At 35.0% G+C, this 22,206-nt stretch overlaps 3 protein-coding genes across 4 annotated transcripts; 1 reads left to right on the top strand and 2 right to left on the bottom strand.

Annotated features, from left to right (window-relative positions):
• Nucleotides 1–885: 885 nt before the first annotated feature.
• LOC9324185 (eukaryotic translation initiation factor 2 subunit gamma) lies at nucleotides 886–3,379 on the bottom strand. Of its 2 annotated transcripts, none has more exons than XM_002886533.2 (8): nucleotides 3,263–3,379; nucleotides 2,985–3,120; nucleotides 2,843–2,904; nucleotides 2,654–2,766; nucleotides 2,472–2,574; nucleotides 2,155–2,382; nucleotides 1,857–2,075; nucleotides 886–1,610 (listed from the first exon to the last, which is right to left on the bottom strand). In XM_002886533.2, exons 2-8 carry the CDS (start codon nucleotides 3,091–3,093, stop codon nucleotides 1,044–1,046), a joined length of 1,401 nt encoding a protein of 466 aa, XP_002886579.1. In that variant the 5' UTR covers nucleotides 3,094–3,120; nucleotides 3,263–3,379; the 3' UTR covers nucleotides 886–1,043. The 2 variants fall into 2 exon arrangements, with proteins under 2 accessions (XP_002886579.1, XP_020890071.1); XM_021034412.1 differs by having other exon boundaries at nucleotides 2,985–3,123; nucleotides 3,263–3,366.
• A 4,752-nt stretch (nucleotides 3,380–8,131) lies between these two features.
• Nucleotides 8,132–9,115, top strand: LOC9322645 (agamous-like MADS-box protein AGL97). Its single transcript, XM_002888075.2, has one exon. It carries the CDS (start codon nucleotides 8,356–8,358, stop codon nucleotides 8,941–8,943), a length of 588 nt encoding a protein of 195 aa, XP_002888121.2. The 5' UTR covers nucleotides 8,132–8,355; the 3' UTR covers nucleotides 8,944–9,115.
• A 198-nt stretch (nucleotides 9,116–9,313) lies between these two features.
• LOC9324184 (phosphatidylinositol 4-phosphate 5-kinase 8) lies at nucleotides 9,314–14,653 on the bottom strand. The gene is made up of 10 exons (XM_021034397.1): nucleotides 14,398–14,653; nucleotides 13,725–13,983; nucleotides 12,569–13,627; nucleotides 12,093–12,260; nucleotides 11,749–11,914; nucleotides 11,370–11,480; nucleotides 11,098–11,285; nucleotides 10,288–10,448; nucleotides 9,918–10,083; nucleotides 9,314–9,806 (listed from the first exon to the last, which is right to left on the bottom strand). The coding sequence occupies exons 2-10, from the start codon at nucleotides 13,733–13,735 to the stop codon at nucleotides 9,527–9,529; spliced, it is 2,310 nt and encodes a 769-aa protein (XP_020890056.1). The 5' UTR covers nucleotides 13,736–13,983; nucleotides 14,398–14,653; the 3' UTR covers nucleotides 9,314–9,526.
• Nucleotides 14,654–22,206: the final 7,553 nt, after the last annotated feature.

Raw genomic sequence — 22,206 nt, 5'->3', positions numbered from 1 at the left:
ACTACAAACCTCGGGCAATATATAGGAATTATAGTAAGTTAAACCTTCCTATCAGTGGTATTTAATACAGCAACTTTACCTTACTCTTGCTGGTCAACTCTTTGGCAAACTGAATTTATGTGTTCTTCACATAGTTGATGTGAGGAGTTGAATTGGTTACTTGAAACTAGCCGATTTCTTTGCACCTTTTCAAATGTTAGTTAGTTATGTAGCTTAATCAATGTCACATTTGAATATCTCACGCCTTACATGGAGGTTTTCTTTTCCTATAGTTCTTCTATATTGTGATAGTTCCGGAGACTACGTGGCAAGATTCAAAGGAGCTATCGAAGAGAATATGCATTAGTTGTTGCGTACATGCGAAAGAAGATGAGAAGAATTCGTCATAGATGAGAATAAACAGTAGCTGCCTTGCTAGGACAGTAAGCTTTAGTTGCTCAGGTCCAAACTTAATTAAAAGGCACCTACAGCAGATGTTTTACCTTTGAGCTAGGGTCACTACAGTGAGAAAGAGGTCAGCAAGTTCTGATTTAGACCTTCCTGTTTAAAATGCGTTTTGCTTGTGCTGTAAGAGAGAATATGTTTCACACCGTTCTCTCATTTAAATGTTGGAATCAGATGCTGAATGCGAAAAATAGACTACAGCAGATATTTAGCTAGAAACTATGGATCACCGGACTGAAGAACCAAAGCACTTGCGGAATAACCAAATATGGAAGCCAATGAAGTGAATGCCAGGTTATGAAGATAAAACAAATGGTACCATATATTTTAAACGATTCGTAGACTGTCAATTATAGCGAAGTCAATATCGATTATCAAACCCGGTCTTAAGATTAGGAATTAACTTGTCACACACAGTGTGTTTGCAATGGGCTCAGCATCAGCTAATTCAAATGCTTATTTATATATCAGATTTATTATTGATATTATGGTGCAAATAAATTCAGAGACTATCAGTTACCCCCTGTGACTTATTCAGAGATGCATATTATGATGCAAATAAACCTGGATGCAAATTATTGATATTCTCAAGCAGCTAATCAGAAACTAGGAGGAGGAGGGACGGGAACGGTGGTTCCAGCCTCAATCTGACCACGACCAATCAAACGCCAATGCCTGTCGACACGGCGGCTTAGAGCCACCTTCTCTCCTATGTTGGTGCAGACAGGCACTGTCAGTTGCACTTTCATCATATCTTTCTTCACTCCTAGAACCTTAGCTCCCGCCGACATCGACCCGATGTTCACCATCAGTATCTCTCCCTTGCTTAGCTTTGCCACTTTCATCTGCTTCTCTTTTTCCTTTGTCCTCACCCCAATAAGACGGGTCAGAAGCTGGAAACTCACCTCAAGCTCAACATAGACATCAGGGAGAGAACCCATTTCACCAAGCACTTGACCAACCAACCTATCAGCACGCGTGAGCGTAGGGTCCATCGTTGTCCCAACTCCGATCAGACCTCCCGGCACAGCAAACTGAAGCTCGTTCTGTTCTGCGTACAATGAAGTGATACGGGAGTAAATGGGAGAGCATCTTGGGTTTCCAAGCTCATCTTTGCTAACGATACCAGGTCGGATCTCAATCAATTGGTTTACTTTCAAAACACCCTGCAAAGAAAGCAAAGATCAAATTGGACCATGCAATACAAACAAAGGGATGGCAATTATATACTAAATTGTTTAAGCAGAAGCTACCCAAGCATGATAAAAGTCGTTTAGTTTGTTTTCCTAGTGTTTTGCCCATTGATAACAATTCAATGGGGGACTGCAGAAATGAAACTATACAAAATTCCAGCGAGATGGCAAGATAATTTGAACAGAGTCCAAGGTAAATGAAGAGAAGAGGATCATTACCCGGAAGATACTTCCACCTGCCACTCCACCTTTCATATCAGCAACCTCATAGCCAGGTTTATTGACATCAAAAGAACGAATGATTATCATCTTTGGCGGTGACACAAAATCCCTTTTAGGGATTGGAATCTTCTTGACAATGTACTCGCACACAGCATCAATGTTGTATTTCAGTTGTGCTGAGACAGGAACTATAGGGGCACCCTCGGCATTTGTGTTCTGTAACAGGTTTGTAGCTTAACCAACTGATGAAGAAAATATGCAACAAGAGATCTTTTAGAGATGGGAAAATTCAAACCGTTATAAATCTCTGAATTGCCGTGTGCTGTTCGATGGCGGCTTTTTCTTGAATGAGATCAATCTTGTTCTGAAGGATTATAATATGCTTAAGGTGCATCATATCGACGGAAGCAAGATGTTCAGCTGTCTGTGGTTGAGGACAGACCTCATTCGCAGCAATTAAAAGTAGAGCACCATCCATGATGGCGGCCCCATTGAGCATTGTGGCCATGAGAATATCATGTCCCTGTTGAGAAAACAGAAAACACCTCAATGGTTATAGGAGAAGTAAGAGTTTTTGAAATATGCATCTGAGAAGTGTAAAACTCATCATACCGGGCAATCCACAAAGGAGACATGCCTCAGTAGCTTCATCTTGCAGTTCTCAAATCCAGGGACATGGCAATTTGGGTTGTCTTCTTTCCCACTCCCATAAGACCTAGAAAATAACAGATAAGTTGCTAGCTAACCTCATACACATCAAAAGAAGATTAAAAGCAATCGAGAACAGAACTCACTTGTAGCACATTGGTCTAGGGCACTTGTTATCCTCACATTGGTAAATCTTGGCATTTGCATATCCAAGTTTAATGGTAATGTTACGCTCCAATTCATTCTTAAAACGGACAGTCTGCAGAAACAATTGATATGAAGTTAGAAGAACCTCTAGTGACAGTTCATTAGAAAAAGACTCAATAGTCCACTACCTGCACACCAGAAATAGCTTTCACAACCGTAGACTTTCCGTGTGCAACATGTCCAATGGTTCCTGAGATATAGACCACAGTTAACATTTTAGCTTATATAGACCCAGAGCCTCGACTGAAACTTAAATAAAGCAGAAATTACCTATGTTTATGGTTGCCTGGCGAGATATGACCTCGGGAGACAGAGGATGTAGCTCATTTACATCAAGCTTACTTAGATCTTGTTCAGCTAAACCCTTGCTCCACCCCATTATGACAAAAAAGGAACCGCCTTTATCCTGCTAAAAGCAGAATCAATCAGAATTTCAGAATCGTCGCCACCGGTAAGCTAAAGACGATTCTAAGGTGCCCCGAAACCTTAGGGCTTCTACACAGCAATAGTAATGAAAATCCAACTGATTTACTTTGAGATCGACAAACCTGATGGATGGTTGGAGGCTTGAAGCGGATTGGCGAAAATAATCAAGTTCGCTTGGAGGAGATGTCGAAGAAATATAAGTCGGCGTTGAAGATCTTTTATACGGTCAAAGTTAGGGTTTTTTTTAATATTTCTTTTTCCTTTCCCAAACGGCCAAACCTTCCTCCATTTATTTATTGAAACTAGGTGAGTGTGGTTTTTTTTTTTTTTTTTTTTTTTTTGTTGTATAGTTTTGAGTCAGAAGATTGATTTACTAAAAAAAATTATTTAACGTTGTACTTGTGAAGGTGTATCCCCAACTACAGACAACCATTACAACTATGTAATGCATTTCTCAAATTCAAATACAGTCTGTAGTCAAAAGGTATATTCCCCACCTATGTTTCTAAGATTTTTTTGGGATCTTCTTTAATTTTATTCTTCACGCAAAACAATTTCTATATTTTACTATTCTACTATGTTTCTTTAATATTATCATTCTACTAATTTTTTTTCTTTGTCATCTAAATTTTATTAAAATTACTATGGTGTGATACTTGGAGTCTACAAACATAAGTCGGCGGAAGACAAGATTTCTCCGGAGTCATAAGCCAAAAAACAGAGGCATACTATTAATACTATGAGGCAAAGGGATAAAGCGGTAGGAGAGTAAACCCCACTAAAGAAAACGATAGCAATAAATTAAACTCGACAAACTGGAATCAAACCATAGCACACAAATCAACCCATTTTCAGGAGATACTTTAAGAGAAAGTAACGAAGTTGCCCTAAACCAACCTTCGCTACACATGTCCTCCTCTTGAGTTGACAAACTGCCTAAACGAATCAACAATCCTATGCTTCACAACCCGGCAAGATAGAACCACTAAGGAGTTCCTCACACTTTCTTCCGAGTACGGCGAGATCGTAGACAAGGCGACAATTCACGCCTAAATACAAGCTTCACGATAAGAGCAGACCTCGATCAAATCTGAAATGCAGAGACGAAGAGCGAACGAACCAATCCGGGTAGCACCAAACTCAAAAACCCGAGAAAGGTAAGCATATCGAACCAAAGAGGAATAAAGTACATCTCCACCAAATCAAGAAGACACCTGAAGCCTAGCCAAAAAAACCAGTGTCGAGCAAACGTTAACCATCGCTAACCGAATGGGAAACCTCAATCCTAACCAAACAACCACATCCATAGCAAAAGCATTCATCAAAAACCGGAAGACACTGCTTGTTCTGCATCCTATACCGTAGGAGTAGATGAAAACTAATCCATAAAACCCTGAAACCGTCGAAGCCTATACCTGAACCAAACTACCAAATACCAATACAAAGCTACAACTAATAACATCTGATAAGTCCGATAAGAATTAGCGATAAGAGCTTATACCCTAGAAGGAGCAGAAACATAGTCTTCCCTTTCCGAATCTCCAAATACAACCCCAACAAACATAAAACCAAAGCAAAGGCGAAGCTAAATTAGAGAAGAGGGAGGCCGGATCCGGTGGATTTAAGGTGGTTGCCATTTTCTTCCATGATACCCATGATAGTTTGCTCTTCTCCGGTGTCGTTCCCCACCATAATCTCGCAACCATATTATTTACTTCAGAGCATAGTTCCATAGGTAATTGGAATACTGACTAGGAGTTCGAGTACATTGGCATTGCATAAGCCACCACTTTGTTGGACTTTTCACAAGTAAGTGTAATATTAGATCATTAGTTGGAATTTTTTAAAAAATAAGTCATGGATTCATAATTTTTATTACATTAGAATTGGGTTTAAATTTTCAATGTACTCAAATTAGTATTTGGGCTTTTATTGTTTCAATGAAATTTTTTTAGTGTTTTCAGGAATCAAGAATAGCCGAGCTCTATGAAGTATATGATATGGTTGTGTACATGGGTATCATTGACATCCTCCAAGAGTGATGAGAGCGGATGACTTGATTCTCTTCGTCGAAGCTTCTGTAGCACAAATACGAGTGATACGAAAAGTGTTTGAGCGTTTTTTTATTGCCTCGAACATAAAGTTAGTCTTGAGAAATCAAAAAAACTTTTTCTCAGACAACATGAGAAGGGACTTGGCGAAGTTGATAAGTGATGAGAACGGAATTAAGGCAACTCTAGAGTTGGGAAAGTATCTAGGTATACCAATTCTGCAAAAGAGAATAAACAAGGATACTTTCGGACATGTCCTCAAGAAAGTGTCATCGCGTCTTTCGGGTAGGAAAGGCAGATTTTTGAGTTTGGAGGGGAGGATTACTCTTACTAAATCGGTATTATCTTCGATACCAGTTCATATTATGAGTATGATTGTGCTTCCACAAAGCACAATTGACCGATTGGATAGGTGTCGAGGAATTTTGTATAAGGGAGCCCATTGGAGCAACGGAAGCAGCATTTTGTGTGCTGGAAGAAAATATGCATGCCCAAATATGAAGGGGGACTTGAAATTCGATCAGCACAGAACATGAATAAAGCGTTGATATGTAAATTGGGATGGAGATTGCTTAATGATCAAGATAGTCTATGGGCGAGGATCTTGCGCAAAAAGTATAAAGTGTGAGATCCCCATGATAAGACATGGATGGTGGTAAAGAGCCATTGGTCTTCAACATGGAGAAGTGTTAATGTCGGGGTGCGAGAGGTAGTATTACCAGGATTGAGTTGGGTATTGGGGGATGAAAGGCAAAAGTTTTTATACTGATAAATGGTTACTGTCTACACTTATGGATTGTACAAGGATTGGAGTCCCATATAATTTGGTGGGGAATTGTGTCCAGAGTTTTTGAAGTAATGAAGCATGTTGGGATTTTACTAGAATCATGGGCTGTATTTCTAAGGATAAAAAGTTGCAGCTTCTGGCAGTGGTCCTAGATAATGTGACCAGAGCTAAGGACAGATTATCGTGGGGGGGGGGAAACGTTGACGAAAGATTTACGGTAAAGTCAGTTTATACTTTGCTCACTAGAGATAATATACCAACACCGTACATAGGGAAGTTTTTTTATCGGATATGGAAAGTTGTAGTACCATAAAGACTAAGAGTCTTCATATGGTTAGTTACAAATCATGCTATTATGACGAATGTAGAACGATTCCGGCGTCACCTTGGAGACACGCCGATTTGCCAAGTTTGTAAAGGAGGGGAAGAAACTATTTTACATGTATTACGGGATTCTCCCGCAAACGCCGGTCTATGGACTCGAATTACTCTTAGACGGCTTATAAATCATTTCTTTACACAAACCTTGTTTGAATGGCTTTATGCGAATCTAAGTGAAGGAGGATATGTAGGAGGAAGTATGTGGTCGACACTTTTTGATATGCCGGTGTGATGAAGTAAAAAAAAAGAAAGATATGGCGGTGTGGTGGGGATGGAAGTGGAGATGTAGAAATGTTTTTGGTGTAATCGGTAAGTGCCAATATAGGGTGTGTTTTGTCAAAGACCTATCTAGAGAAGTTACGGCTGCACACATAAGTGTTAATGGTAGACATAGGCATGGGGAGCAGGTGGAAAGGCAGATTGCTTGGCATCCGCCAGGGGAAGGATGGATGAAGCTGAATACGGATGAGGCTTCTCATGGGAACCCGGGGTTAGCAACCGCAGGTGGAGTGCTACGGGACTATGATGGTAATTGGTGTGGTGGGTTTGCGGTTAATATAGGGTGTGCTCGACACCTTTAGTTGAATTGTGCGGAGTTTACTACGGCTTGTTCATAGCTTGAAAGAAAGGGGCTAGGCCTGTCGAGCTGGAAGTGGATTCAGAGATAAGTATTGGCTTTCTTAAGACAGAGATAAGTGATGCTAATCCGCTGTCATTCCTAGTACGCTTGTGCTATGGCTTTATCACGAATGACTGGATTTTCCGTGTTTCGTATGTGTATAGGGAGGCTAATCGTCTTGCAGATGGATTATATAACTATGCGTTCTCTTTACCGCTCGGTTTTTATATGTTGGCTTCTATGCCGGACTTTGTTAGTTCGGTTATGTTTGACGACACTCTTGGACTTTCACGTTCAAAAGAAATGTTCGAATGTAATTTGTAATTTCATTTTAGTAATACGGGAGACACTGTCTCTCTCTTTCACACCAAAAAAAAAGGAAAAAACAAATGGAAAAGATGTCTCTAGCTTTGTATATATTTATTTGGGAAAAATATCGAAAAAAACGCGAATTTTAAAATTTGGGACGAAAAAAACATGAACTTTCGAAATGTCATTTAAATCACAAAGTTTAGTTTTACTTTTTGATAAAAGAGTCAAGTTTCATTTACTTGACCATTTTGGGTATGTCGTTAAATTTTTGTTAACGAACGGGGTTAACTTTCCGTTAGAAGTCTCTGTTAAATCGAAACGACGTCGTTTTCAAAGATCCAAAACGACATAGTTTTATTAGAAAATAATGATGGAAAAAATATATTCATGGGGAATCGAACTGCTGACATTTTGGACTCATAAAAGATTCTACACCGTGAGCTACGATAACAGTTTGGTATAATTGCAAACAGAGCATATATATATATATACTAACAATATACAATTAACTAAAATTATTTGCAATCAATTAAAAATTATTTACTATAAATATATATTTTGAAATTTTAAATATTTAATTTTTTTCACAGTTTTAAATATTTAAATTTATATAGAAAGATTTCTTCCATATTTGGAAATTACTTTTTCATAAATTATAAAAAAACTATAACTTATGGAATATAGAAAATAAAATATATGTCCTATAATTTATACAATCCTTCTCATATAAATGTAGGATTAAGGATTGTATAATTTTTTTTTTTTATCCACGGATTGTATAAATTTTAGGATTAAGGATTGTATGACATTTCCAAAGTTCATGTTTTTTTTCGTCCGGAATTTGAAAGTTTGCTTTTTCCCCGATATTTTTCCCATATTTATTTAGTAAAATAGTTAAAGAAAGCTAATATTAAGAAACATCTCCGATTATGGAAATTATCTCCGGATATGGAATAAGATCAATAATGGGGAACACACAAGAAGAATGTATAAAGAGAGGAAGCAGCTTGCAAGCAATGTCTCTCTGTCTGTGTAATAGGGTTTTTCTTTCTTGCAAGTTTCAATATGGGAGGCAAAAAACGTAAGATAAAGATTAAAAGAATCGAAAACAAAGTCGCAAGAATGGTTGCTTTCACAAAACGCAGGGCCGGTCTCTTCCGCAAAGCTTCAGAGCTCTGTCTCCTCTCTCCCGGCACTCAAATCGCAATCTTAGCGACTCCTATGACTTCCAATTCTCATGCTTCTTTCTACTCTTTCGGTCATTCCTCTGTCGATAGCGTTGTCTCCTCTCTGCTTTACGACCAGCCTCCTCTTCCGGCAAACCAAGACAACAGGTCAGGGTTAGGGTTTTGGTGGGAAGACAAACGTTTTGATGTATCGGAGAACGTTGAGGAGTTAAAAGATGCGGTCGATGCGGTTTCGAGGATGTTGAACAATGTGAGGTTACGATTAAATGATGCCGTGAAGAACACTCAAAGAGATGGATGTTTAGAGATTCTTCCTCAGGAGGAGGAAGTTCATCAGATTCGCAATGAAGAGACAAAGACGAATCAATTTGTAGGCGAAACTTCTGGTTCTGCAAGTTTCTTAGAGAACGAGGAGGATATTCTTCACTTTGATGATTTTTTTAGTGATATTGATCCTTTGTTTTGATCAACTTATTTTATCATCTACTCTAGTGCTGCATTTTTTGGATTTTGTTTCAGCTAATTTTGGTTCAGACTACCACACTAAACCAAAATTTATAAAAGAAATTTTTTCTTAATTTCTGTTTCAAAATTATGTTGAAATATACATAAGCAAAATTCATAGAGAATTTGCACCAGAGTTTTGATTTGCATAAACATGATACATTGTAAACGTATCACGTAATTTTAATTCTTCAATACTATATATCGATCATTGTAAACGTATCAATTTATCAATTTGTTCTGCTAATATCAATCTTATTTCGAAAAGGTTAGTACATATGACACCTCAACCCAACCTAGCACAATAGCTAAATTGTTAGGCACATTGAGAGTGGTACAAATCTACTCAATAATAATAATATACGAAAACTTTTTGAAGTATATAAGATCCTAAATGTTAGTGTACATAAGGACGATAGAAGATTACGAGCCAAATCCCTCAGAGTCTTTTTATGGCTTATGAACAGGAAAGAATATTATCGACCGAGTCAAATCATGGACCATTTCATCTTAAGGGAAGATAAATGTTCCGTTGTGATCTTTCTCTATGCTTTTTCTGGGAATACCTTAAGGAGGAAATCGATGAATCGTTTAGAGTAAAGTGTTGGCTCGATGGCTGAAATTGTCATCGGATCATATTTCATAGATTTGCAAGTATGTTCCACTTTCTTCTTCATGTTGTACTCTTGGAGAATGTCAATGATACCCATGTACACAACCACATCATAAACTTCAAAGAGCTCGACAGTTCCTGATTCCTCCTTGTCTTGACGGAGTTTGTGGTGGGCTTGAGCTGGCATGTTCACTCCTAACTGTACCCGGAGCCTGAATGTGATTCCAAAAAGTATGGTTGGGGACAATTTAATGAACAGGAAATAAGGTTATTGGACTGTGATCTTGTGGAGTCAACTTAGGTTTTTTCAGGAAGTGACTAACCTTGCAGTTCCAGGTAGAATAAGATCAACTTCTTGCTCGCCGACAGAGAATGCTCGTAGTGTGCTACCTCTGATGTGAGGACCCGGGGCGGTATTAACGGAATTGGGTTCGTGGGTAACCATTAGTAGCCCTTTTGGGGGAATGGCGGGTTCACGAGGCAAACTGACTGATGAAACACAAAACAAAAACAGTAAGAGACACAAATCCATGACATTTAAATATAGTTTACATAGACTCTATGTGTGAGCTCTAGAACTATACCATATACCGTCTAGTAAGAAACTGATCACCTGATTTATCTAAGCGAATGAATGACTATTCTCTCTCTAAACTGAAAAGATATATAGTCTCTTAAAAAATTGAGGCCTACCGTCAACAGAAGCAACACTATCACTTTCTTGATCTGAAATTTCATTGGGAGGCTCCAGGATATCAGTAAGTGGATCAGGAGCTCTAAAATGTAATCCCAAGAGAAGACTGTAATCAAGGATTTGCAGAGATTCCAAGAACGAAGAGTCTAAAATAATTTGCCTGCCATGTAGGAAACAAAGAGGTTCCACAACCAATTAGACAAAAACGAATGATAAAAAAAACAGCATTTTGATTGTCCTTAGCATTTCAATCAGGAAAATTATGGGCACAAGAATGTAAAAATAATGAAAAATTCAAGGAAGTTAACGCTAATGAAGCACAGGAGAAGCATCAAACAAAAACTTCACTAGCAGAGCTAAAATTCAAGCCAGGCAACGAATAGAAAGCATCTCATTTCAAAGGACAAAAGGTATGTGTGGAGACAGCAGTGAGAGTAAGACATTTGGTATAACCTCTTCTCTGCAGCTCATTTTTCTACCATCTTAATTATTTCAATAAAAGCGTTTGCAAAATCATAGGAAATAGCTGCTTTATTTTTTTTCAAGGGTTCTGTTACGACTAGGTACAGAGAAATTATAAGTGCTTCAGTTCGCTAAATACTAGTTAGTTCACTAGGCTATCAATCAGGTCATACAAAAATAAAATTGGGGTGTTTCCAGAAACAGTAAGTGGTTGCAGCAAGCAGACTTGAGTGGAAAATACAAATGGCACATAAACCTAGAGGTTCCGTAGCAAATATGACTTAAATATAATTAACTGACATGTATCACTGACGAAAGGGTTATTAAAAAAGGAGTAGAGAACTCACTTGAAGAGAGCCTCTCGCAGCAGCTTGTCCATATGAAATTCATAAGCAAGATCAAGATCTTTCATGGTAGTCTTTTCTCCAATTTTATTCTTTTCTGTATATCTCCCTTGAGTTGAGCCCTTTAGGTCATAGCGGCGATGAATCTTCAATTCTGTGCAAAACATATTCCCCATGACCACAAAGCGTACCTGTCAGAGAAGCACAACGCTCATACTAAAAAGAAATGAAATATAATGGAATTAATATATAGAAGGGATCAGACTAGTTCTTACCTTTTTACCCCACTTGAGTTTTATTCTGTGAACTCCAAAAAATTTCGTTATGAGCGTATTTTCATAGTTTCCTACATGTTCATAGTACCTAGGCAACATCGTGAGTAGAACCTATAAGAAAAAGAGATGCTCTCCGTCATACATATACATAGACCAATGATATGTGTCTACCTTAAAAATTAAAGATTATGTAATATACTAAGAAAAATACATACAAGGAAAGACAGGCTAGACTATCTGTAGGTCACATGCATCCTAAAAATGCAACAAGAAAAACCAACAGGAGCAAGAATCAGCTCACTAACCAAAAATCCCCGAATAACTATAATCCATTACGACAAGCAAGTAAAGATAACAGCTTGGTTTAGTCATATCAAACCTTCAACTCAGATCTTTTTAATGTCTTTATCACAAATCTGTCGTCGTGAGAAAGGTAGAAGATACTGCCACTTTTCCCAGGGGACGAAATTTCCCTCAGGCCATCATCGCCACAAATAGACATCATGTAGTCTGCAGCATCTAACTTGAACATCTCCCTTAAATTCCTGTGACATGCCATTGAAATAAATGCATAGTAAATCATTTGAAGATCAGGTATTCTTGAATACACTAAGAAAACGTGTTTATGAACAAAAGAGTCCTCTTGGTTTTTACTGATTTTAAGCTATTATTTTTTACTGATTTTAAGCATTTTTTGGAATATGGCGGAAGAAAACAGTTTACCTGAAAACCATAGGACAATAGTCTTTCCAATCAAAATCAATGGACTTGTGTGGAGGTGTATACTGGGAACCGTTTCTAGGGAAGAACATCATGATTCTGGCTCTTTCACTAAAGTCAGAAGCACGAACTTCCCGTGGAGGCACTGGTGTGATTTTCCCAACAGTATACCTGTGAACTTCAAAAGATTTGTTGTGTAAGAGAAATAACTAGTACAAGCATGGTCTGACTGTTTGTGTTCTGGCCTGACTCATTAATCAAGTCATAGTGGGCAAAAATAACTGTGTTTTTAGTCTACAACTGAGTAGTCTCAAGATCATATGAGAATTGAGGAACATGTTCAGAGGTGATCTGAATGAAGCTCTCTTGTCATTTTGATAACTAAGATCTGTTAAACTTTGTTGTTCATATATGATACCGAGTTGTGTCATATATAAGCTTCCACAAAGAAAAATGACTTGTGTCTCAAACTTGTTTACCTGATACCGAGTTGGAGATTAAGCATTAGATAATGGTTCCATTTCCCCCCTAGAAAGCTCACACAAGTGCTAACTGTGACTTCTTTAGTAAGATTCAAAGGTCTAGCCCTGTGTGACATGTCGATAGAACTCATAATTCGTTCTTTAATCAAAACTCCTTGCATGTACTCCCTTTCAAAAACGATAGGGTTCTTATCCCGTATCTCGCTTTGACCAGAGTCAACAGACCGTGCAGACTTGGATGAGGGCCCATGATGCAGAAAGTCTCTTGGAGGGTCACTGGTGCTCCAATAATCATCAGGATACCTCTCCGAAGTTCTCGTCAGTCCACTTGTTGTGGTTAACTCAGAAAGACTTCGTGATACAGCTTTTGAAGTCCGTAAATCATCAATATTTGTTGTTGAATTATGAGAAAGGAGGAAATTTCCGGTGTCATCGTAACCAAAATGCCGATGCCACTTCTTTAGAGAAGGGTGTTTGCTTCCAGCAGGATAAAAGACTCCACTCCCATCTTTTAGGCCACGTGACCAGGTTCCAAAATAAAAACCGCCATCGGCATACTTATAAACTCCAGATCCATGTCTAAGACCATTCAACCAAAACCCGTTAAAGAGATCACCATTTGCCCAGCTCATAACCCCTCTTCCAGACATTTTACCCTTTTTCCAGTTCCCAATGAACCTATTTCCATTGTACCAAGAATAACTACCACTGCCATCTTGTAATCCTTCTCTCCATGAGCCATCATATACATCTGAGTTACAATACTCTTTCCTTCCTAGACCGTGCCGTACATTCATTCTCCATGCTCCAGCGTAGACAGATCCATCAGGCAAAGTCAATGTGCCAAAGCCATGGAGATATCCCCCGGAGAAATCCCCCTCATATTTAGCTCCAGATGACCACATAAGCTTTCCTCTCCCAGATATTTTACCTTCTTCCCAATCACCCTCGTAAACGATTCCATCAGGCCATGCATACTTTCCCTTCCCATGAGGAAGGGTTCCTTTAAGTTGACCAAAATAAACATCACCATTTGAGAATTCCCTCTCTACAGGCCTGAAGAAAGTCAAAAGTACATTCCAGATCTAAGAAATTGAAAAACAAGAAGAAAGTAAACTGCAGGAACATCTGTTGACAAGGAATAATAACACACCTTGTTTCCATCTTGACAAGGATCTGGTGATTTCAACCTTACATTTGATACCTTAGCAGGTTCAATCCGTCATCTGAGCACATGATATACTTAAACAATTGAGATCATTCAATCACATTAGAGATACACCAATCCAAGAGGATCTTCATAGATCCTTGTTCCTTCGATTTACCAAACCTCTTCAGATGATTCCACACAATGTGTTGAAAATGACAGATTCTCCTGGACCTCAAAATTCACCAATGGTCCATCCCTGTCACTGGATTAAAAAAAAAGAAGAAGCTCAAAATCAAGATTAAACCAAAATTAAGGGCAAACAATACAGCTAATTGATACCAAAAAACAATACAGCTAATCAGTGGATTCAAACATGAAAAATCCAAACATTGACCACTAAATACCAAAATTATGAGCATAATGCAAGTCATCCAACACCAACTAAGCGAATTATAACAAGACTAATGAAATAGCTTATATATTAGCCTCAAATCCAATTAATTAACAAGTAATTAGACAAAGTGAACAAATCAATGAATTCTCAGCAGGAAACTGAGAAATCTCGAGTTCAAATCCCAGAAAATGACTCTACGAGCAACAATACGATAGATTTGAAGAAACAGACAAGCAAATTCAAAAGAAAATTAATCCAAAAATCGCGTTGAAGAAGACTCACCGAGATGGAGCTTAAGAATCTCCTTGAAAACTGGAGAAGAAGAAGTAAACCCTAGATTGAGCAAAGGGAGATTATTAGTCGTCTTCTTCGTAGTTGATAGAGAAGCTCTTCTTCAATTCGGAGAATTTCGTCTTCGTATAAATGTTCGTTCCCATGCACGCTAAGTCCTCTCAGTCTCCAAGAGTCTTCTTTTTTGCCCAACTTTTTTTTTTTCCGATCTGTTTTTTATTTTTTTTTGTTTTTAAAAACATTTTGTAAAAATTTCAAAAGTATTGTTTTTTTTTCCAGTTTTGGCCCCCACAAGCTCTGGTTTTAATTTTTTTTGGGGATTGTACGGCTCAGACTTAAAAGGCCTATAAAGATAAATCACATATTTATTCTTTTTTTCTTTAAACATTTATATATTTCTCTAAACTTTGAATGAAGAATGTTTTATTCCAAGTGAATATTCTCTGGCTTTTTTCACATAGATTTCACCAGAAAATATTTTACTCCAGAAATAGAAAACATTTTTCGAACCAAACTAGGCTAATGAAATGCGAAAAAAACCATCCATTTAAAATTATTTTGCTAAAAAATAATGAAAGGTTACTTTGTAATCTTCAAAAATTTGAATAATTATTACATATCTCAAGGTTTTTGGGTTGACAAACAATAATAACATAAAATACATATTAATTACCGATAGCCCTTGTTTGAAAAATCGATAGGCGCTAGTCGGGCGCTCGGTATGGGCCTAGCGATTAATCGGAAAATCGAATTAATATCAGAGATTAATCGGAGATTAGTTTTAAGGTTATTTAAATATTTTTATTGCAATAAACACATAAAACTATATTTTGAGATAAATTTTTATGAGTGTTATTAGAAATTTATAACTTTTATTAAAATTTGAACATAAGTTATTGTAAAACATCACAAACTCCCAATTTAAATAATTGAATAACAAAAATAAAAAGTTTTTTTATACTTGCAATCTAAAAATAATCGAGATATGTAAAATAGGCGGAAAGTAATCGGATTAGGTGGGAAGTAATCGGATTAGGCGGAGAGTAATCGGATAACTGATTTCTTTAAGAGATTAGTCATTAATCGAGGCGGATAGGGTAGACTTAGCGATTAAGCGGAGAGTAATCGGGATAGGCGGGGATTTTTAGAACAGGAACCATAGCTATAGCATATATCACATAAAAGATAAGTTTAATCAAGTATGGTTAAATTATGAATATCTATGAATCTCTTGATCAAAACTAAATTTTGATTTCTAGTGGATGAAAAATCTATTGTAAGTTATATCTTATTTTCAATAATTCAACACCACAGACTATTTTTGTAAGTAATTTATACATGATACAAATATACATATCAACTACACTAACACAAATCACTAGGTTACAAGTCGTAAATTTCATGCTAAATAAGTATGTTTAACAGTTTCAAGATGATGTTTACATTATTTTATAAATCTAAAAGTAAGTCTAATTATTTGTTAAAATAACAAAGAAAACTTTTCATACAGAAAAAGGGTGGAGAAAAAAATCAATTTGATAAACTATCAGCTTTATTAGGCAAAGTTTTTGAGATTAGTTTTGGACTTCTGACATCTTCCTCCTATTATAAAAAATCCACTACATTCAAACTGAGACGTTTCCCTATTGTTTGTCTCATTAGATCGCTTTAATTAACTCAGATAAATTAATAATTGGATCAAATCAAACGTTTTATCTTAATTTTAAGACTTTAGGTAAGCAATAGCTATTCAAAAATTTTATTTCACTACGAGCTTTGTTCCACAATCAGGCGCGTCACATCTATGCAGACTACAAATTCCATTGAATAATGTAATGATATTTTTTTGTCCTTTGACTTTATTTATGAGAATCGGCCTATTATTACGAAAGAAAAACGATTAATACGATTTCACGATTCGAATTTGATTCGTATTTGATATTCTCCACTATATATAGTATGTTGCATGCATATCTAGTCGTTAGGTACTTATCAGGGTCATTTTAGGTAATAAATTTTTTTTTTTTTTTGCATTTATTTGATAATGCTATTCGGTGCATTTGGTTAGATATTAAATGTTGCAGAGAATTATCTAAGAGCATATCAAGTCCGAACATTAAAAAGCAAATGTCTAATACATTAATCAACAAATACGTCAAAATTATAGAACATTGATATGGTATTTTTTATAAGGATTTTTCTGACATTCAAATCAGCATTTTGACTACAAAATTTAGTCGGAAAAAAATAGCTAGAAGTCGACTGAGATGAAAATAACACAGAAGAAATAAGATGTTTTACGTCATATTGAGAAATATGATCAATAAATGCTTTTGTAATGAAAAATACGTTGTATGCTAACGAGATAAAAGTAGGATATATAATTAAGGATTTCTGATCTTTTACCATGAAATAGACATTTTCTAACCTAAAGTCGGATATGAGATTCAGATCACAAATCTACAGGGAATTCTACAAAGACATGTTGATCCATTTATACATGTATATATAGTTGTCATGCTTATCCTAACCCTAAAACAAATGACGTATATATATATATATATTTTTATATATGATGCAGATGATGTATGCTCTATCTTTCTAATCTCTTAAAAGTTGAATATGGTATATGCATTGAGCTTATTTATGATGCCTGTTGCACAATAACTGAAGCAATAGAAAGTGTTTAACGTGTATTTACTTTTACTCTCGGGTAAATTTAGAATGCTTATATAGTTATATTCGAGGATTGAATTGACTTTTTCCGTTTTAAGCAACGTTTTAATCGTCTACTATAGGTTTTTAATTTTGTCCATATATAATACGTACATTTTTTGTTTATTTGATGATATCGTGACGAGCTAGTCCATTTTTTTATTACTAGATATCCAAAGTTTTGTAGTGAAATATATAGATCCAAAAACGTTGTGGTAATTACTAGACTTAAAACTGTATAATCGTATATACGTGTTAAGACAAAATTCGTTTGAAATTAATGCGATTGACCCCAAATATGAACGTGAAATCAAAATCTGTCGATGCGGATATTTTGATATGAATATATTTAAAATATAGACGTGGATGATATGAATATAGATATGAAATATCTGGACTCGACCTAACATGGCCAAACACAAAAAGACAAGCATCGACGCTTACGAATATCTATTTAGTTTCTTTATTACGATTTGTTTTGTTCAACGTTCGAAGCATCCAATGAACTTTCTAAAAAACTATAATTGTAATTTGTAATTTGTTAACCAAGTGTTCTTGGTCATGTGGTTGCTACTTGTGGAGTTGCCCTGTTGGTCTAGACTAGGGATCGATTCCCCGCAAACGCGTAATCGTTAGATCTCCACTTGGCCACATGGATATGGGCCCTTGCTTTCGGCCCATTTGCATATCCGAAAAGAGAGTCTATCTGTGGGCTGCACCTCCCCAGAGAATTAGTCTGGGCCCCTCCATAAGTTTGGGAATCCCCTGAGTTATCAAAAAAAAAAATCATTAGCGTCACTCATCATCATCGCATATGAGAAACTATACGTAACTACAGTACAAAAACGAAATCCAGCGTTGTGGTCGCTCATTATCGTATCTGAGAAATAGCTAAAAACCAATCCAAACCAAAGTTGACAAATTGACATTAAAAAGCGTACATATATTTTTAAAAATGTTCAAAACTACATGATGTAGCTAAGAAAATTACATGAAGTGCGACAGCTCGAAATAAGATTTTTTCTGTTTCTTGTATCAATTCGTCTCAAAAATGCTTTTTCTCCTTTTGAGGTTTTGTAGTACTAGTACTCCAACATATTGCAAATAAATATTAATCTGATTATTTTTTCTGTTTTAAATTCATTATATTGCAGAAAAATCTAAAGCTTTACAGAGGAGATTCGATCGACTTTACATAAATAAATATCTAACAGCAGGAATTTTAAAACTTTTTAGAATGGATCCTAAATCATTTGAGGGAAGATTTTTCAAAAAATTTAGAAACCTTCCTAAGATATTGTATGGAAAAAAACAAAAACAAACAAAAAAGCCAAGAAAATAATATATTACGAAATTTCTCTTTTATTCTTTTTTTTTTTTTTTTTCCTTCTTGGCTATCTTCGATGAGTCGTACAAAATAAGATCACGTACGATAAATATGTTTTCATAATTAATGTATTTACCTCCTTTACGTTAAGTCGTTCACTGTCCATAAACTCTATGTGCCTTTTTCAATCAATGTATACGAAATTTTTCACATTATTATTGTGTTTTATTCGTCGACATATATATGACCAAGAGTCAAAACTCTCAAAAGTAAACGGTAAACAGTAAATAAGTATCGATATTCCTTTTGCGAAATAATAAACAATTATCTAACAACTTCAGAATTTTTTAAAAAATTTATAAACAGGAATAAATTAGAAACAGTAATAATAGTTGTTGATACAAAAAGGACGAAATAAATGAATTGAAAACAGAAAAATTGCATGTGATTGACGAGAAAGTATACACATATATAAAATATTAAAGAAGAAGTGATGTGGTTGTCACGTAACGCATCGAGACAAGAAAAAGTGGCGTGGCCCTCATTGTTTGTTTCTGCCTTTTTTTTCATTTGTCCCTCTCATTGCCGTACTCGTTGCTAATTACGTATCATCAAGATCTTACCTTCTTTGATTATCTTATTAAACTACTATTAACCTAATTTTAGTTTCAAATTTTTATTAGTTAATTCTCTGTATGGATCTGATTCGTTCCCCATCCACCACACGAAGGATTGATCCTATCCACGATGATCATTTTCTTTAAAGAAAATTAGCACCTAATTACGTATAAACATTGTTTTTTCTTAGAGATTGTGTAAGTTATCTGAATTCTGAATATTATTGTTGTTGGTATAATATTAAAATTGAGCTTGGTTTAAATTATGGTCGTGTGTGGTTCATTTTTTAGGAGGAATTTTAGTTTGAGAGGACTTATTGTTTGAATAGGAAGATTACGAAAGATCGGAAATATATTTAGATTTAACCAGTTCTTTGTTTTAATTAATTGGTTTATAGTTACGTTATAAAATTATCACATATATATGAGTTCTGTCATGTGTGTTATGATTGATGAATTGGTTTGTAATCTCTCAAGATCATAGTGACTGGTTAGTGTATGGATATGGCCAAATCGTGAAATATTCATTTCGAGTTTATGAAATCATAAATCTTTTTGCATCTTCATTTCATTTCAAACTTTTATGTTTTTAATCTCTTGTTGAAACATTCTTGGTGACCAAAATGATTTAAATCCGTGAGCTTTAAGGATTCACAATTCAAGATTGATTAGTGGATGCTGTTAACACAACAATTGTGAACGATTAGAATGTTCATCTACTAAGCTATCGACACTTATTAAACTTTAATGCTAGTTACGCTATGTTGGCTTCAATTTTTCGAATGAAGGTTGTATGAACACTTCTATTCATTAAGATACTCTCGTGAATATCTTAATAAAGAAATGATATTTTCAATAGATTTTAACTAAATTTAAATTTATTTAAAAATTAAATTAATAACGTAACTAAGTGTGATATGAGTTTGTTGTTAAGAGATGGTAGATTTTTAAACAAGATAGGAGATGCCCTAAGTTATTAGAATTCAGATTGTGATAATACATTTTTTTTAATTGTGCAATTATTAAATACCAATATATTTAAAAATAAATAATTAAATAACACAAAAATAGAACTGTTTAAGAGAATATATACTTTTAGGTTGTCTCTTTACCTATTCAAATTCATCAAAGTATATAATTTTTCCTTTTTTAATCTTTTCCATCACTTGTCAACGTCACATCACCTATCATCTATCATCATCTATCTCTCTTTTTCTCTCCTCTCGTCCCTTTTTTTCATCACTTTCATCATTCATGCATCTCTGCCCTCATTCTCTATTTTCTTCTATATTTCTCTAGTCAACCAAAAAATTTGCATTAAGGAAACCAAATTGAAAAGGATATTTAATATAAGGGTAATTTAGAAAAAAAAAAAAAATTTGGGGGCCAACACAGTAGGATGGGTTTCTAAACAGTTTTTAAGAAATTAATGCTATATATATATATATTATACTGGTTGCAAAGAAAATAATCATGTTTTTGACAAAAATATTAATCAAATTAAAATAATACTCCTTATGTTCTTAGAAAATTTATGTTCTAGCTTTTTGTTATTTGTTTCATAGAAATTAATTTTCTAGATTGTTTCTTTATTTTATTGATTTATATTAATAAATCTTAAATTTCAAGACGTAATGATTAAAAATAATTAACTTTTTTAAATTACTATTGGTTGATAATTATTTTTAAATATGTAATATTAAAATTAATGTTGAAATAATTAAACAATAATTGAATTCTTAATATGTGTGAAACTCCCAAAACATCAAACTATTAGGAACAGAGAGAATATTGATTAGGAAAAAAAAAGGATTAGCAATCCACATGTCACTTTCTCTCATTAGAAAATTTACATTAGAAAGAATGTTTAATCAGTTTAGAAAATTTACATAGATATATTTAGAAATTAGAATCATTTGTTTTTTTGTAACTATCTTAGTTTTAGAACTGCAAAGATAGAATAACCCAAGGAAAAAAAAAGTGGTTAGAAAGATTCAATTGTAAGAGTCACCAAAATAGAAAGTTTGATAATATATGCAATTGATCGACAGTTTCAATTCAAATATATAGCTATGTTATCTTTCTACAATATTATGGTAGTAAAATATGGGATGCTTCGAATCTTCTACTGTAAAACGTGGTTGTGTCCAAATGTATATTTGGGATACAATAAAATCAAAATAAGACAATTAAGCCCATTAATCATAATTAATGGTGGTTCCTAAATATCTATCTTCATAGTTCATATTCCATTAATCTACTCCTTGAAACCTGAAGAGCTTTAGTGACTAAATAATGGGCTCTGCCTCTATAGATGTAGAAGATATAATTGCAATTTACTTTTCGTCGTTCTTGTGAAGAAGCAAGCCTTGGACATCTCTGTTTAACAGCAGGATCATCTCATGATATTGAAAACGATTGATTATTCAAGAAGCACAGAAAAAGACAAATTCATATGAATTATTAACTCATGTCAAAATTATTTCAGATTAACAAAATCCTATGAATCATTGACACAAGTCAAAACTATATATGTTCTTATGTCAAGGAACGGAACATGTTCTGGACTCATTGAGTGGCTGTGAATAATGCTACGGTCCATGAAGGGATCAAGTGTGGACCAGTCTCTGCAATATATTGTTAGGTTGACTTGTTTTCACTAGAATCGTATGTTTTTCCAATCCATTAGTCCGTTTAACTTCAAACCACCACCAAATGAAACCTAATTTACACTTTCTTTTTTGTTATGTAATTGAGTTTGATCCATGATGGAAAACATTTGTTTAAGATTCTTTAATGTGATAATTCATCTCCAAATTGCTAGATATGCCTAGAAACATCATATGACTTTAAATGATTCGATAGATTAAATAAAAGACACTTACAAGACTCATAAACTCGACTAAATACACAACAACATCTAATCAAATCCTTTATTACACAAAAAATAACTTAAAAAAGGCTTTTTTTTTTTTGTTTTTGATAGAAACTAAAAATTTGGACTATAAGCCGATATAGCTGATAAGCCCAATAAGTATAATAAGCCCATAGTTTGCAAATTTGTCTAGTGAAGCCCATTTACGCAAAAATAATTACAATAATACCCTTAAGCTTCATCGTCCTCGTAGAATCTTGATAATT

This window comes from Arabidopsis lyrata, assembly GCF_000004255.2.
Source record: "Arabidopsis lyrata subsp. lyrata unplaced genomic scaffold ARALYscaffold_2, whole genome shotgun sequence".
NCBI classification, from domain to species: domain Eukaryota; kingdom Viridiplantae; phylum Streptophyta; class Magnoliopsida; order Brassicales; family Brassicaceae; genus Arabidopsis; species Arabidopsis lyrata.
Note: the sequence above shows the minus strand (reverse complement) of the source record. Positions and strands in the feature narration are given on the sequence as shown.

Bases quoted from the DNA above. Each gene is read 5' to 3' on its own strand.
- LOC9324185 (XM_002886533.2), bottom strand. From the start codon at position 3,093: ATGGGGTGGAGCAAGGGTTTAGCTGAACAAGATCTAAGTAAGCTTGAT. The intron at 2,905-2,984 runs GTAATTTCTGCT...TCTATATCTCAG, and splicing joins CCAGGCAACCATAAACATAG to GAACCATTGGACATGTTGCA. The intron at 1,611-1,856 runs GTAATGATCCTC...CTTTCTTTGCAG, and splicing joins CAGGTGGAAGTATCTTCCGG to GGTGTTTTGAAAGTAAACCA.
- LOC9324184 (XM_021034397.1), bottom strand. The intron at 12,261-12,568 runs GTAAACAAGTTT...TGAAGTTCACAG, and splicing joins AATCTCCAACTCGGTATCAG to GTATACTGTTGGGAAAATCA. The intron at 9,807-9,917 runs GTTAGTCACTTC...AATCACATTCAG, and splicing joins ATTCTACCTGGAACTGCAAG to GCTCCGGGTACAGTTAGGAG.
- LOC9322645 (XM_002888075.2), top strand. From the start codon at position 8,356: ATGGGAGGCAAAAAACGTAAGATAAAGATTAAAAGAATCGAAAACAAA.